We start from the raw sequence: 16,668 nt of genomic DNA on the forward strand, positions 1-16,668 counted from the left end.
TAGCTTAGCTTGTTCTAAGTAGGTGCTTTAGACCACTGAGCCATCTCACCAGCCCCACCCTTATTATCTTGATATTTTTCTGTTGTTATTGTTTTTGGTACTGGTTTTCCTAGTGGGGTTTCTAAGTAGAACTCAGGACATTACACTTGCCAGGTAGGCACCGTGCCACTGAGCTATATCCCCAGCCTTATTTTTATTTATTTATTTATTTTATTTTTGCCTTTTTGAGACAGGGTCTCACTGTACAGCTCAGGCTGGCCTTAGCTGTAGCCTAGGCTGGTCTCAAACTCAGAACGATCCTCCTGCCTCTCTGCCTTCCCTGCCTGCTGGGATTATAGGCAGGCACCACCACCGCGTGCATCCCCAGCCTTATCTTGATATTTTTCTAAGAGTTCAGTGCTTTTAGAAAATGCCCCCCAAAATGGGTGGACTACTGCGCACTTGTAATCTCAGCACTCAGGAGGATGGCCAAGAGCTCAAGACTAGCCTGGGCTACATAGTAAGTTCAGAGCCACCTGGAACTACATAGCAAGACCCTGTCACAAGCAAAGAAAAAGAAATAGGATCATCAGTAGTAAATTAACTTTGTCTAAAAAGAATATATTTACTTTATAAATTTAATTTTTTAACTTTCTTAGTCGTTTTACATTTAGCTTAAAATACATTATATAGCTGTACAAAAATATTTTGTGTCCTTATTCTTTTTTTTTTTCCGGAACCGGAGATTGAACTTAGGATCTTGTGCTTGCCAGGCAGTGTGTTCTTATTCTATAAGTAGTTTTCTTATTTTTTTTTCTGGATGTTTTGTTCTGTTTTTCTGAGACAGTCTCATTGTGCTGCTCAAGTTGGCCATGAACTTGTAGTTCTGCTTCAGCCTCCTGGGTAACTGAGACCAGTGCCCAGTTCTCGTACATTTTAAACTTTTTCTTCAAATCTAAGACAAAAGCCAGGCCTGGTGATGGTGGTACACATAACTGCCTGCAGTGCTGTGTCACAGCAACTCTGTCACCAGGGGACTTTCTCAGTTCCATTGCTCTCAGTCTTGCAGGGCCATTGTCCAAGTGTCATGGCCAACGTATGACTTACTCAGCTGGCATGCGTCGTGTCTGTGCACCTGAAATGCTTCTGCTTAGCTTTACGCTCCCACTCTGGCTCTGCGTACTTACTGGGTAGAGGGCCGCTGTGGCTATCAGGACAGGGCTCAGTCCAAGATCTCAACAGACAAAGCCAGTTACTGCCCATGTCAGTCACAATGGAGAGGGAGTGTGTGTGTTGGGACCATGTTTCTCTCAGAGACTCAAACCACCTTGGCAAGTTCTGTTCTTAGAACAGAGACTGAACCTGAGAAGCAGGGCACCTTAGCACCTGTTCCCGATCCACAGCATTCCTAATGTTCCATCCACAACTGCAAATTGTGGTCAGAAAACTTCTCTTTTGGGTTCTGATGTTGTCCTGCTTTCTTAGGATTTTTGTCTCTGTGTTCATTGGTCTTGATTGTTAGATACTGTCTAACCCTAGTCATCACTTCCACTCTTCCTTCTCTAGGGACTTCCAGGTGTCAAGTAGCATTGATGGGGTCTCTCCGTGTGGATGGGGCCATCACTGAATCACAAATTTAACCCACTGTCTCTGTTGCCACGGACTAGGACAGGTAACATGTTGTCCTTGTTTCTTTCAGAACCCACAACACTCTGTATGCACCAGAGATGCAGACCAAGATGGCTGAGCCTTTTGCCAAGGCCCTGGATATGCTGGAAGCAGAGAAATCTTCTATATTAGGCAAGATATCTGTACCCTCCAAGCTTACCTTATCTCTCAGGGGCTCCAGAGTGCCAGCCTACCTTGGGCATCATCCTTAATCTGGCTCTAGCTTGACAACCTCTTTTTTCAGAAATATATTTGTGGAATTCCTAAGGCTCAAAAGGCTGGCTGTGCTTACTTCTTGGTTCTAGCGTACAGAGATCTGCATGGGCATTTTCTCCCAGTCAATACCTCCTTCAGTTTAACCAGTAGGCAGTGGTAGGTGGTAGAGCTGTTAGATCATAAACCATGGCTTTTAGCAAGCAAAAAGACATTCATATACTTTCTAGCTTTACATATATATGCAGTCAACATTTGTAAAAACGGGGCTGGAGAGATGGCTCAGTGGAATAAGCGCTTCCCTGGTAAGTGCAAGGTCCTGTGAGTTCAATCCCTGGTTCTGCAAACAAACAAACAAAAATTTTAAAATAGTAGAGTCTAAGCCACTCTTCCTATTAATTAGAATATTACTTTACTCATTTTTCCCATTGACACAACTGTCCAGTAGTGATACTGATATTTGCTAACAAAGAAGGGTGGTGGGGCTCTGTGGCAGTGTTTGGGAGACCCACCCAAGTTCCCTTTAGGAAAGCAATTGAAAGAGTGAGACATTTACTCCCTGCAGAGACTCGAAGGTGAGTGGCCGCTGATGAGGTCAGGGAAGAGGCTGTGCTGAGTGATCAGGACTGACAGTATCAGAACCCATGTCCTGAGGCAGGCAGCAAAGAGCTTGGGATGGCTAGGAGCTTAGAAGAGGAGCTCGGAAGTGGAGCACAGGGAGCAAGGATGAGCACCTGGTGGGCAGGGAGAGCTGAAGCACTGAAGCTGTCTGGCCATCGTGCCCGTCTCAGAGCTTCAGCTGCTGTAGCACACACCCCAGTGTCTGTGTGCGCAGCATGGCTCCAGCCTGGCTCTGGCTGCAGCCAGCCTACCAGTGAAGTTAATGAGAGAAAGTGCAGACTCGCCTGTCCACAGCTCCTGTCTGTCTGTCTTCGCACAGGTGATCCTGGATCATTTCCCTAAGTACTGCCGCACATAAAATCTATGTTGCAGGCACCAGTTACAACAGGACTCCCAAGATGTGTGTTGCCATTAATATATAAAAAAGGATTGGTTCACACAAAGACACACATGCTCACATGCCACAGCATTATTCACATTCAGCTCCTGCTCTAGGGACATGTGGCCAGCTAGACTAGAGTGAATGCACAGGAGCTCCTCTGGTACCTTTTGACTGTGACTTGAGGTAGAACCTACTTCTTAAAACTAGAGATCTAATTTTAAGGCAGCATACTTAAGTGGAGTTCATCTTAATATGCTGTTTTGTAATTTTGCATGAGTTTACTTCAAAAAGAGGTTCTTTGACTTTGGTGGATGCTTTACAGTAGGGTCCCTCTGTGCGGTCGCTATATCTTATCTATTTATTTATTTATTTATTTATTTAATGTATTTGGTTGTTACACGGTCTCAATATTCAGCTCAGACTCTTAGTGATCCTCCTGTTTTCAGCCTCCCCAGCACTTGGATTACAGGTGTGTGCCACCATGCCCAGTCTTGGTGGCCAACTCGGCGCGCCCAGGGGCAGGGCTGGTGCAGCATGTGGTGCCAGGGATCAAACCCTGGTCCCTGCACTTGTCTAACCATGTGCTTAGTCCATTGAGCTATTTCGCTGGCCCTGTCACTATGTTTGATAGAGCTTTCATCTGGGAAAACCCAGATCCAGTTTAGAGTACTGACTCCTTGAGGAGTGTCCACCTTTGCTTACTAAGGGATTGTGTTGTCATGTTGAGGAAAGGCCTTAGTACCTCCCACAGGTAGAAGACGGGGCCAGCTGCTTTGTGGACCTCTTAGGTGCACAGGTGCACTCGCGAGCCAGTCTGACCTCTGAAGGCAGGGCTGACCCAGCCTTTTCTGCAGGATTGCCTCAGCCTCTCTTGGAACTCAATGACTACCCTGTCTACAAAAGCGTCTTGGAGAGGATGCAGCGTTTCTTCAGCACCCTCTATGAAAACTGGTAAGAAACCTGGCTGCCTCTCCACACTGCCTTCCCAGAATGTTTGTGTCCTAGGCTTGGCGGGTTTGGCTTCTGGTCTAGAATTCTAGTGTACAGGTGAGGTGGGTGAGAGTTTGAAGGGACACAGATATACTAGTGTCATGGGCAGCTCAAGTTTTAATGTTTGTCTTTTTTGTCCTTGTCATGAGCCTCACAATCCTAGCTGTGATATGATGTTTCATGCCAACTTGGCTATGTTTCTGGTGCATAAAATCAGGAGACTGAAGTAAAAGGCAGGAGCTACCTTCTTTCACCCAGCCCCACTGCCTGTGTCCAGAGGAGCCACCAGCCAGCACTTGTTCTGTGGGTCCTGGGTGTGGCTTGTGCCCAGCACTTGAGCACACCATCCCTTGGGCTTTGGCTTCAGCGAACCTCCTGTTCCAGTAAGCCAAACCACTGCTCCATGGTGAGGTCACATTCCAAAAGACCTGGGTCACCAACATTTGGTTTTACACAGAAGGTTTAACTACCTTTTTTTGCGTGTGTGCAGGGTCTATAGTGTCTTACTACATAGATTGGACTCATAGTGATCCTTCTCCTAAGTGCTGGGCCCAAACACTTGGTGTGCACCACCACAACTAGTCTCAGTCAAAGTCTCAGTGTGCCCCGGGGGTGGGGCCAGCATGGCAGCCCCGGGGATCAAACCCCCAGCCCCTGCATCTGCCTAAGCAGGCGCTTTAATCCACTAAGTTATTTGGCCAGCCTCATATATTTAAAGCTAAAGTTCTTTTTATTTTATTTATTTATTTAATTTTATTTAATTTTTATTTGTGTGTGTGTGTGGCCAGCTCAGCCCACCAGGGGGCGGGGTTGGCTGGCATGTGGTGGTGGGGGATTGAACCGCAGTCCCTGTGCTTTGCTAAGCTTGTTCTAAATAGGTGCTTTAGACCACTGAGCCATCTCACCAGCCCCTAAAGTTCTTTTTAGAAATGAATTCAGGGCCAACCAGAGAGCTCAGTGGACTAAAGCACCTGTGTAGGCATGCTGTGCTGGCCCCGCCCACAGGGCACACTGAGATGACAATTGAGACTGGGCATGGTGGCACATGCTTGTAATCCCAGCGCTTGGGAGGCTGTAAACAGGAGGATCACTATGAGTCCATTCTATGTAGTGAGACCCTGTAGAACCTGTCCTAAATTCATAAAAAAGAAAAGTCAATTGCCTGTCTAGCTAAATCATACTGTGAACTGGAAATGAGATCCTGGGGCAGTGAAGGCCAGTAGTAGCAAGTGTGGGGTTTGTCACCGCTGATGCTCTGCCTCCAGCTTCCACATCCTCGGGAAGGCTGGCCCCTCCATGCAGCAGGACTTCTACACTGTGGAAGACCTCGCCACCCAACTCCTCGGCTCAGCCTTCGTCAACCTGAACAACATTCCTGACTACCGGCTCAGACCCATGCTGCATATCCTTTTAGAAATCCAAAGTCCCAGATAAGCCAAAAAGTTAGAAAATTAAGAATAGGAAGCACAGGAAGAAGGGGAAGGGACTGTATATCCACAGCAATCCATCATCCAAAGACAGGAGAATTGTAGGACATAGTAGGAAGAATATGAAGGTGTCCAGGGGTCCTCAGAGCTCCATAGGCCATGTGAGCTTTTCCTTGGGGCAGATCTTTACCTTTCTGCCATTTTATTTTGCTTTGGGGATGGGCCTCTCCCCCCCCCCCCCCCCCCCCGGCTGGCTTTGGACTCTTGGGCTCACATGGTTCTTTTTAAAATTTTTTTATTAGTTCATTTTGTATTATGTGTGCAGTACCTAGTGGTCCCATTCATCATGGGGATTTGCTTTATTTATTTATTTACCAAGAATCAAACTCAGGACCTTGTGCTTGCCAAGCAAGCCCTGTACCACTGAGCTAAATCCCTGGCCCCATCATGGGGATTTGGTACATGTATATAACACATCTTAGTTCTTTTTACTAAGATGCACGTCTTTCCCTCTCCTTCCTCTCAAATGGTTCTGTTTCAGCCTCCTAGGTAGCTGAGATTATGCCAACACACCTGGCATAAGTGTGTCCTGTATTGTTCCCCCTACTTTAGGGCAACCCAATGCCCATAATATGCAGTCTGGTAGAAGGGAGACTAAAGGGGCCGGGGAGATAGCTCAGTAGAATAAATGCTTACCTGGTAAGCGCAAGGGCCTGAGTTTAATCCCTGGTTCTGCCAAAAAAAAAAAAAAAAAAAAAGGAAGGAAACTAAAATACAGTGGAATCAAGTGCTTGTGTAGCTTAAGGTTTAAGGAACAAGTGTAAAAAATAGTTGTTGGCACCTTGAGTTCTTTAGGGTTGGTTCTTTTGAGGCCTACTGCCCACTGCCTTGCAGGGCAGGGACCCTGCTCCCACACTAGGCTTCTTAACTGGCTCTGTACGTGTCTTCGTGAAGCCTCTGGTGCTCTTCTGTCCCCCGGAGCACTATGAAGCCCTGGTATCACCCATTCTTGGACCTCTGTTCACCTACCTCCACATGGTGAGAGGGCTCAGGAGGGAGGGCAGGGCGCTCATGGCACTGGCTACTCACATATACTACACCAGCCCTGTAGATTTGTCACTGACGCGATGGCCCACCGGGCACCGCCAGGAGCAGCTCACCCTGAGCTCCTTTTACGTAAGAGGTACGATCAGGGCAATGCCTCCCTGCTTGGGTCTGTGTTCCTTATTTGAATTAAGCAGGGAGCGGCTGGGAGTTTTGTGTGGAGACCCAGGAATTGTAAAAGTGCCAAGCCATTATGAGCAGAGAGATGTTTGTTCTGCTGCTTTCATCATGGACGGGAGCAGAATTATGGAAACTGTATCTGTTTGGTTTGGTTTTCAGTGCTGGGGATCAAATCCATGGCCTCTTGCATTCTAGACAAGTGCTGTACCACTGAGCTACATCTTTTTTGAGTCAAGCTTTCACTAAGTTGCCTACCCTGGCCTCAAACTTGTGATCCTCCTGCCTCAGCCTCATGTGGAGCTGAGATTGCAGGTGTGCATGACCACACCTGGCTCCTTGTTCATTTTTAAACTCTGTCAGGGTCTACTAGGAATCTCTGTCATTGATACCTGGATCATTATTGGATAATTTTTGTGATAAAGCAAACCTTAGACAGTGTGTGCTCTGGTCCTAGCACATACTTCCCTTGTGTTTTCCCAGAGGCTGTCCCAGAAGTGGCAAGTGATTAATCAGAGGAGCCTGCTGTGGTAAGGAAGCCCACCCTCAGGTCTGGGTGGGGAAAGGATAAGGGGCAAGGAGAGATTCTGCTAGTCCAGGGGAGCTGAAATGATTCTCAGTCAAGGCGGTGGTTGACGTTGGACAGGCTGGTTCTGAGTCCCTCCTCCATGGGGGCTTCTGTCACATTCCAGCCAGAGTCACAGTTAGAAAGACCCTTGGTTGGCCCTTGCTGTCCGCTTGTTTCCTGAATCTGCGTGGAACACAGAATCAAATGCTCTGTCATCTCATAGGAGAAAGGGTACCACAGGGCTGGAGGGGGGTGCTGCTTTCTCTGTTCTCTCTCCATACCCTCATGGAATCTGGCTCCCTGGTTTTCAGTGGTGGAGAAGAGGAAGCTGTGGAGGAAAACCCTGAGTCTCAGGAGATGCTGGAGGAGCAGCTGGTGAGGCTGTTGACCCGAGAAGTCATGGACCTCATCAGTAAGTGGTATCCAAGAGCTTCAGCTGGAAATGGGCTCGTCTGCTAACAGGGTGACCAGTACTGACCTGATGGCTAGCGTGTGGCTCAAGCCCTCGTACTAAAACAGGGGAAGAAGTGGCAGCTAGCTAATCCTTCAGTCAACCTAAGGACATTTTTTGGATCGTGAAGTGGACGGTACTCACAGCAGAATATGAGGCTGTCATCTCATAGGAACTCATATAATGTTAGAGATAATTTTTTTATTTTTTGTTAAAATAGGGACAATTTTATGGAGGTTATTTTATTTTCTGTTTTTGGAAATGTTGACTGACATAGCACTTGGTGATGCAGAGTAGGCAAGAGCCCGTCGGTTACCTGTCACTTTCAGCTAACTGAACATGAGGGAGGGAGCACAGTCTGGCCGGGCTTTGTACCCAACAGTTCCCCACCCCTCCCTGGCTAGAGACCATGTGGAATCATCTCCTGAGGTGGCACTGCGCAGTGGTGATACTAAATTCCCTCTTAACCCAGTAACTTTTGTTTTGTTACGCCATAGCGGTTTGCTGTGTGGCGAAGAAGAGCGCAGAACACAGTGCTGCTCCGCCTGCAGATGGAGAAGGTGAGCGAGCCCCTCACCTGGTCTGGAGATTGGCTCTTCTGGGTGAGCACTGCTCCTGCAGGGACCTTATGTAGCTGACTGGCAAGGCCGAGAGGAGACCTCTAGCTATTGTGCCAGCTTTCTTGCTGTACTTCAGCGTCCTGCTGCTGCAGAGCCTTTGCACCTGCTTCTACCTATATCTAAACTAATTTGCTTCAAGCTATCTGCAGGGCCAGTTCTCTTACTTCATTCAGTTCTCTGCTCCATGTTGCCTCTTCTAGGTCTTCGATGATAACTGGCCAGAGATAATCACCCATTCTATAGACTTCTGGTCTCATTTCATGGTATTTCTTACTAAGTGCCTTTATGATCTTGTTTATGTATTCATTCATTGCCTCTTTCTCTTAGTAGATTGCAGTCTCCCATCTGAGCAGGGGCTGTGTCCTTTTCCTTCTATATCTCAGAGATATATATATATATATATATATCTGTTCAGCATTGATGGGCTCTCAGTGTTTGCAGCTTACCTTGCTGCCCAGCCTCCCATTTCCCAAGTGCCCGTGCCATAATCTCCAGGAGCTCTGCCCCAGACCTGGGCTTCTGCTGTCATGCCTGGGGCCAGGTGTGTGTCCCTGCCTGAGACAGGCCCACCCTGGAATGTGCCTCCTTCGTCCAGTGGGCTTGACATTCTGCTCTGCCTACAGATGAAGAGATGATGGCCACTGAGGTTACCCCATCTGCTGTAGCAGAACTTACCGACCTGGGCAAATGTCTGATGAAGCATGAGGTGGGTAGGAGCCAGGGAAAGTAAAACTCCTATGATAGTCACTTTATTTTCCCACTTACCTATTATAAGTCCAGCTCCAAATGTGTAACAGTAAAGTGCAAATTTTTCGTTGTAATCCTTCCTTCCTGTCCAGGATGTCTGCACAGCACTGTTAATTACAGCCTTCAATTCACTGGCCTGGAAGGACACTCTGTCCTGCCAGAGGACAACCACGCAGCTCTGCTGGCCTCTCCTCAAACAGGTATGCTTATCCCCTTCCCCTGACCCTAACAGAAGGTTTGGGTCATGATCGTTGACTGAATCAGCTTGGAAAATCAGGGTGCTGGGTCCTTCTGAGAGCCCCTGTGCACCTTAACTGTGTCCCCAGGTTCTGTCAGGGACACTGCTTGCTGATGCCGTTACATGGCTCTTCACCAGCGTGCTGAAAGGGTTACAGACACATGGGCAGCATGACGGATGCATGGCCTCTTTGGTCCACCTGGCCTTCCAGATCTATGAGGCACTGGTGAGTGGGGCCTGGGGGACCTGTGGCTTCTTGGCTCAGCTTCCAAGGTCCTGGCCCATCTCAAGTGTTGGTATCTGCTGGGTCACTACTGCTGCCTGCTGTAGGTGTGGAGAGGGCCTAATGGCAGGGTCAGAACCCACACCAAGTGAGTTTATCCCTACTTCTCAGCGCCCCAGGTACCTGGAGATCAGAGCTGTGATGGAGCAAATTCCAGAAATACAGAAGGACTCTCTGGACCAGTTTGACTGCAAACTGTTGAACCCATCCCTACAGAAAGTGGCCGACAAGCGGCGAAAGGACCAATTCAAACGCCTCATCGCAGGCTGCATTGGGGTAGGTGCTGCCCCTGGATCGTCCTCAGGCCCCACCATCTGCTTGTGATCCTAAGACTGTGGCAAACAGCTGTGATCTCCAACCATTGTAGGTGGTCTGAGCCACTGCTGGGGGGCCAACTATTGATTCTTATTTACTTTCTACAGAAACCTTTGGGGGAACAGTTCCGAAAAGAAGTGCATATTAAGAACCTTCCCTCACTTTTCAAGAAAACAAAGCCAATGCTGGAGACAGAGGTGCTGGACAACGAGGGGGGCAGCCTGGCCACCATCTTTGAACCCTGAATCAAGCTTTTGGGCATCCTTCCTCGGCCTTTGTCGTCATCTCTTCTTCTCTTTCGTAGCTAATCTTTAGGCCCCTCTCGCACTGCCACCTCACTGTCCACCACTGTCAGCTGGAGCCAGAGCTGGGTCTGAGCAGAAGAGTGGGCCCTGCGCAGGGAGGGCCAGCATCCTTCTAAAGCACCAGGAGAGGGAGTCAGGGCAGACACATCGATTTTTTGTGATCTCCTGATTAGTTCCATTCTGCCTGGAGCTTGGACTTCCCTGAGAAAGGGTAGAGCAGAGTGGTCCTCCCCAAGCCTATCCGCCCCCATGTAGCAACGCACCTGTACAGAATGGGAGCCAGGGCGCTGTGCCCAGCACTGCAACCAGCTGGGCTTGGAAGGGCTGAACCCCTGAGCACTTGTGCCAGAATTTCTCCTTGACCACTGCACATCCCATTGAGCCCTAGCTGCTGGGTCGGCAGGGACCCTTCCCCACCTCCAGTGGCTTTGTCTGCCTTAGGTGCTAAGTGCTCAACTAAATTCAGCCAGTTCCCTCTACATTTTGAGCAAGAGCTTGTTCGCTTGATGGGATCCATGGTACAAGCTACTGCTAGTTTGGGCATGGGTAGGACCTGCAGGGATCGGGGCTGGGGAGTGTTTAGTGCTCACTAATGACCCACTAGGGCTCACACATCTTGCCCTTTTATAAAGGACCCTCATGCATTTCCCCAGCCTAGGGTCTACTCAGGCCAGCCAGCCACAGATGATACCATTGTCACCCAAGGATAATCCAGACCAACTAGGCTTAATTTGTGATAAGCAGCTAGCAGAGTGACTGGTCTCATAGGACCAGCTGAGTCCAGGTGCCTTTAAAATTCTCATGGCCTTTCAGGTCCTGGTCACTTGTCTCAAGGGCCAATTCTAAAAGAAATTTTTGCCTTCCCATCACAACCCAAGGCCACCCTAGAGGTCACTGGAAGGGCACAGAACAGAGGGGACATGGAGGGGGGACCTGTGGGGTGACTGTCCCCTATAGACAGGTCTATGTCCAGTTGCTGGCAGACTGAGGCACCGGCATGACATGGTATGGGTAGGAAGAGACTGTTGGGGAATGGTTTGCCAGCCCTGCTGCATACATCTGCCCCCTCTTCCTGTGGTGCTTGAGGATTCTGCTGATTGTGAAGGCGATCTCAAGAGTATTTCCTCCATACTTGATAGCTGCCTACTCTATCTGATTGGGGCTGTGGAGGGTGTAGTATTTATTGTGTTGTAATATTTTTAACATCCTGTGACCTCATGCTAGAAATTTTCTATTGTTTATAGAACCTTTTTGTAGAAATGTTAACTCTAAAGCACATCTGCATGTCAGTAAAAATCTGTTTCATACAGAAAAGGCCCTATCCGCCTTTTTCAAACAATTCCAAGCGAAAGATAAAGTCTTAGTTGCCTGCTCATGGATGGCTTCCTGCCATGGAAGGTGAGGAGGATCTATGCCTGTTAAGCCTGCTGTGAAGCAGCCTGAAACAGTATGCCAGTTAGGAGACTCCTGTCGCCGACCGACCCACCAGGCTCAGTACCTCCTGCACTGGCCAACAGTCTGCAGGGGAAGCTGCAACTCTCTTCTTGAGGTGTATGGCTCTGCCCCCAGACCACCTTCATATGGCTTTCTCAGAGTTAGCAGGACTTTGCCTCAACCTTGACCCTCACCTGAGCAAACCCAGTGTTCTCTGCTAAATGCCAAATATTTTGAATAGAGGCTCAACTGAAAATGGTCTTCTAAGTTTTGGACATAAATTTATTTACATCAACAGCCTTACAAAGGCATAGACTCATTCTGTGCCACATTTAACAAAATGTATAATCAAAAAGCTGGAGTGGGACCCCCTAGTGAGTCCCATGGGTCCAGCAATCCCAGCCCCTTGGGGTCCCCAGGAACCTCAGTCCATCTGCACAGCTTCCAGCTCATCCAGGAAGCGCTGGCACTTCCTCATCAGCACTTTGATGGCTTCACTCACGAGCACATCCGGTGGCAGCACTCCTGTTGACTCAACAGAGACTGGGGACCACAGGAGCATTTTACCAGGCAGCCCCAGAGAACACCCATCCCAGGCACACCCTGCTCTCATCTACTCACAGATGTAATGATCCCGAACACGGGCAAGCCGCACAGCCTTCTTAAGCTTCTCGTGCCGGAAGACCTCCCTGCTGAAGGTGTCCAGCCTGGGATTAACAACTCGGGCTACTTTCTTTCCTAATGAAAACATAACACAGTATATTTTGTCTGTTAGGAGCCTAGACCTTTTTATTTCTGCCCCCTTCACAAAGAAAACATGCCTTAGGTCCCTTCCTGATAGCACAGCTCACGCCATACCATGGACTTCTTGCACTTCAATAACACCAGGTGAGAAGCAGCGCCTCAGCTCCTCTGCAGCCTCGCCTTCCACAGGCTCCAGCAGGGTGATGTCTGGCAGAAGCCTATAACTGGCTGTTGCCACTGGTGAAAACTTGGCATGATCTTTGCCTGGACAAAGGAGTTAGCCCGTGAGAACTTTTGTTCATCGTCTTATGCACTGATACAAACCCATCTGCTGCTTAACCTGTGGGCATTATCCCAGCTGAGGTACTTAGCCATTATCTGTGCAACTGAGGATCAAACCACAAGCCCACCCCTGCTTTCCTTGCCCTGGTGGGCCAGGGGTTCTCACCAATGCCCTTGACACAATGCATGAGCAGGTCAATCTCCTGGCCAGGCCGCAGCTGAGCAATGAGGATGTCACCATGCACAGGCCGGATGGTACCCTCCGGGAAAACATCAGCCTGGTTCCCCAAGGGGACCCATGTCATGTGCCTAGTGTACACTGCAGAAACAGTCAGAAGAACCCGTCCTGGGAACAGCCCCACCCACACATGAGCCCTCTTAACTTGCTGCTCACCCTTGTGGTTCACATAGAGTTCATTGGGGTCTGAGGAATCTTTAGCAGCCTGGGGGTTCCGGGTGCACCTGACCTGCAGCCGGAACTGCAGAGTGTCTATCTCTGTGCCTTCTTCATCTCCTGCACACGAATGGGGAAGGACAGCTTTTGAAGAACCAGTAAAAAAAGGCAGTATGCTCAAAGCTTTACATTTTCAAAATCTTCCTGATAAATTTAAGAAAAGTGTAAACATTCTCACACAGCTGATGTATCAAGACAATAACATACCCACAGTCATCCAGGGGTCAGTCTAGGAACTGAACCCAGACAGTCTGATTCTAGAATGTACTTGAGGACAGAGCTGTTCTGCTATTATCAAAATCTCTTTTTCTTTGCCTGGCATGGTGGCATACATCTGTAATCCCAGCACTCAGGAAGCTGAGACAAGAGGATTGTCCTAAGTTCAAGGCCACCTTGAAATACAAGACACTCACCTTCGTTCCGAAATTCAAAAAGCCGAGGATCAGCAAGAATAGGAATGAGCCCCAGACGGTGAGCAAGGATCTCATCCTGGACAATGGATGTGTTGTTGTACACCAGAACTTTTTCCACAGCCATTGTTGGCACCTGCCCAAGAAAACGGCCCATGTGCCAAAGCCTACCAGACTCCACACCTAGCCAGTGCCCAAGATAGGGACCCCTTAAAGCACCTGCTTGGGCAAACTCAGGCACAGGGTACCATGGTTCGATCCCTAGCTCCACATGCAGCACCAGACGCACCCTTATGGCAGCCTCAGCCAAAAAAAAAATCCCAAGATAGGGATCCTTCCAAGAAGGATGCTTAATGAAAGGGAAAGAAAAACTCAGTAAAATTCCCGGGTAAAAATGGGGAAGCGATGGCTTGAGACAATTCTACAAACAAGGCGTTAGTGCTCTAGGCAATTCGAACCCTGCTGTACCTCTGCTAAAAGAATTCGCCGGAAAGCATTGGCAATAGCTGCGTCGATTCCCACCATGTCAAACTCCAATGAGTTTTCATCCATGTGTACCACATCCACACGGAAGTTCTAAAGACAGGAAAAAAAAAAAAGTAAAACATGAAGCTTCCTCTGTATGATCAAAAATCCTCTCTACAGCAGCCCTGAATATTTATCTCAACGTCCTAACATCCTCTCATTCAAAAACTTCCCTCTGCACAGATGACCCTTATTAGATGTTCTCTTGCCCTTCAGTGCTTTCCTTTTGTTTTTGTTTTTTCTTAAACAGGGAATCGCCAAATAGCTCAGCCTGGCCTTAACTCACTATGTAGCCTAGGCTGGCCTTAAACTCATGGGCAGTCCTCCCGTCTCAAGTCTCCCAAGTGTTGGAACTGCAGGCATGCACAGCTACACCAAGCAAAAGTCTCTCCCTTTCCAAACTCCTTTGTTTCTGAGCACCATTCTTATTAATCTATTCCTTCTCTAATGAGTGCTAAATTCACTATACTCTGCCCACCTCCTAAGTGTTAACATTTTTTCCTAGCTTTGGGCTGTCTCCCTCAACCATACTGTTTCTACTGGCAAACCACAAAATCTCATTTCAGATCTTTACAAACACAGTCTAGGGGATGGGGAGACAGCTTTGTGGGTCTAAGCACCTGCCTGGCAAGCACATGGACATAGGTTTGATCCCCAGTACCACATGCAGTGCCAAGTAAGCCACTGAAACTGGGCATGGTGGCATGCACCTGTAATCCCAGCTCTGGAGAGGCTGTGACAGGAGGATCACTACAAGTTCTAGCAGTACAGTAAAACCTTGTACCAAATAAATAAATTTTAAGGCCAGTGATATAGCTCAGCAGACTAAGCACTTGCTTAGGTAAGTGCAGGGACCAGGGTTTGATCCCTGGCACAGCATGCCTTGCCAGCCCTGCCCCTGGGTGTGCTGAGCCAGCGATGGGAGTTCTACACTAGGAAGGCAGAAAATAGGAGGATCACTATGAGTCTCAGCTGTGTAGTGAGACCCTGCACACACACACACACAACCAGCCTGAACACCTACTAGAAGGAAACTACATCATTATCCCTGTTTCCTGATCCATTTCCTTTTATTGGTAAACTACAACATCATCCACCACGGCAGACCCCCAACCCTTTTTTTTTTTTTTCTCAGAACCAGGGACTGAACTCAGACACTTGAGCTTGCCAGGGAAGCACTTATTCCACTGAACCATCTCCCCGGCTCCCCCCAACCCATTTTATGAGCATCTGCAAAGCAACTGAAAATTTATTTGCCATCCCCTGCCATTATAGCCTCAGTTCAATCTCAGCACTGTATATAATCTAGCAGATCTGCCATGTTAGGTATAATCTTCCTTAAATCCACTGCCTTCCAACTATCAAGACTGTGATGGGGTAGTGCCGCTTAAGACCTCTGCCAAAAGCTCCCTGTCACCTGCAGAGCCTAGGATGGTGGCACACGCCTGTAATCCCAACACTCCTGTAATTCAACACTCCAGAGGCTGAGGCAGGAGGATCATTGTAGTTTGAGACCAGCCTAGGCTACAAAATGAGCTCAAGGCCAGCTTTAGCTGCATAACTGTCTCAAAAAGACAAAAAAAGACAGCCAGCCAGATAGCTCTGCAGGTTAAAGGGCCTGCTTAGGCCGACGACACAGGGACTGGGGTTTGATCCCTGGCATGCAGTGCCGGCCCAGCCCCTGGGGCGTGCTGAGCTGTGAAGGTGGTGCACACCTGTAATCCCAGCCCTTGGGAGGCTGAAAACAGGAGAATCACTACGAGTCTGATCTACGTAGTGAGACCCTGTAGACCCTTTACTAAATATTTTTTTTAAAGATAACACGATCTTATGACCACCCATGCTGGCCCCCTAATATCCCGGTGATAGCGCTATGCCTAAACACAATCTGGGGGCACCTCACTCAGCTCACGCCTGTTCTTAGTCCCTCCTCACTCTTCACTGCTCTCAAATTTTACTCATCCTTCAAAGATCCACTCAGATGTCACCTCCATGAAACTACATAACTCTACCCTCCGCCTGTCTAAACTGCGAACCACAAAATGTTCTCTCACTCCAGCTCTTTCAAACACAGTCTAGGGATGACCTACCCTACGCTCCATCCCCACCGTCCAGATCCCTATCAACGGCCTTTAATACGTTGTACAGTAACTCGTTTATGCACTCTACTCCCCAAAGTTACGTGGAGTGTTTTTTTTTCTGTTTTGTTGGGGTTTTTGCAGAACAGAGCATAAACTGTCTAACTTGGCTCTCCAGCTCAGTAAACGCTTAACTTTATCGGGATGACCTCAGGAACAGCTTCAGAGACACACGCGTCTCGGATCACGCGGTCTAGCTCCAGGCCCTTTCCGGAAACCTCTGGCCCCGCTCACCTTCTCAAAGCAGTCCTGGTCCCAAGCATCGTCGTAACCCGAATAGTTACCGGGAAAGTCCGTGGTATGAACCTAGGGCAAAGACAGAAACCTGTCCACCAAGGGGCGGTGGGGCTCAGCCCATTGCCATTCAGATCCCCGCAACCAACCCTGTTTCTGTCTCAGTCTTCCTCCCGAGCTCCAGGCAACAAGCCCTTACGTTGCGAACCCCGAACTCCCCCAGAACCACGCGGTTCCGCATCTCCTCCACCGCCTGCGATGCCGCCATCTTCCAGGGCTCCACGACACCAAGTCCACGCGCCGGCTCTTTCTCCCCTACAGCCCGCCTTCGTATCCGTAACAACGCCCCGCCCCCTCGCGTCGGAAATATCGCGAAGCTTAGTCTCGCCAGCTCCCTCCACGTCCACAGCTTCCGGAAG

At 48.8% G+C, this 16,668-nt stretch overlaps 2 protein-coding genes across 2 annotated transcripts in view; one reads left to right on the plus strand and one right to left on the minus strand.

Annotated features, from left to right (window-relative positions):
* Positions 1-9,994, plus strand: part of Xpo5 (exportin 5) — a 45,110-nt gene extending 35,116 nt beyond the window's left edge. Inside the window, exons 21-32 of the mRNA XM_004624117.2 lie at positions 1,679-1,779; positions 3,718-3,814; positions 5,119-5,255; positions 6,221-6,318; positions 6,985-7,031; positions 7,381-7,481; positions 8,018-8,080; positions 8,764-8,846; positions 8,980-9,087; positions 9,214-9,351; positions 9,520-9,684; positions 9,831-9,994. Of these exons, the coding sequence (XP_004624174.1) occupies positions 1,679-1,779; positions 3,718-3,814; positions 5,119-5,255; positions 6,221-6,318; positions 6,985-7,031; positions 7,381-7,481; positions 8,018-8,080; positions 8,764-8,846; positions 8,980-9,087; positions 9,214-9,351; positions 9,520-9,684; positions 9,831-9,968 (1,276 nt within the window). The 3' untranslated portion in view covers positions 9,969-9,994. The remainder of the gene's footprint in view (positions 1-1,678; positions 1,780-3,717; positions 3,815-5,118; positions 5,256-6,220; positions 6,319-6,984; positions 7,032-7,380; positions 7,482-8,017; positions 8,081-8,763; positions 8,847-8,979; positions 9,088-9,213; positions 9,352-9,519; positions 9,685-9,830) is intronic.
* A 1,735-nt stretch (positions 9,995-11,729) lies between these two features.
* On the minus strand, positions 11,730-16,590 carry Polr1c (RNA polymerase I subunit C). The gene is made up of 9 exons (XM_004624118.2): positions 16,449-16,590; positions 16,250-16,321; positions 13,821-13,928; positions 13,356-13,488; positions 12,883-13,002; positions 12,655-12,807; positions 12,321-12,470; positions 12,084-12,200; positions 11,730-12,005 (listed from the first exon to the last, which is right to left on the minus strand). Exons 1-9 carry the CDS (start codon positions 16,515-16,517, stop codon positions 11,887-11,889), a joined length of 1,041 nt encoding a protein of 346 aa, XP_004624175.1. The 5' UTR covers positions 16,518-16,590; the 3' UTR covers positions 11,730-11,886.
* Between the last annotated feature and the right edge of the window lie 78 nt (positions 16,591-16,668).

This window comes from Octodon degus, unplaced genomic scaffold, assembly GCF_000260255.1.
Source record: "Octodon degus isolate 3935 unplaced genomic scaffold, OctDeg1.0 scaffold00005, whole genome shotgun sequence".
Taxonomy (NCBI): domain Eukaryota; kingdom Metazoa; phylum Chordata; class Mammalia; order Rodentia; family Octodontidae; genus Octodon; species Octodon degus.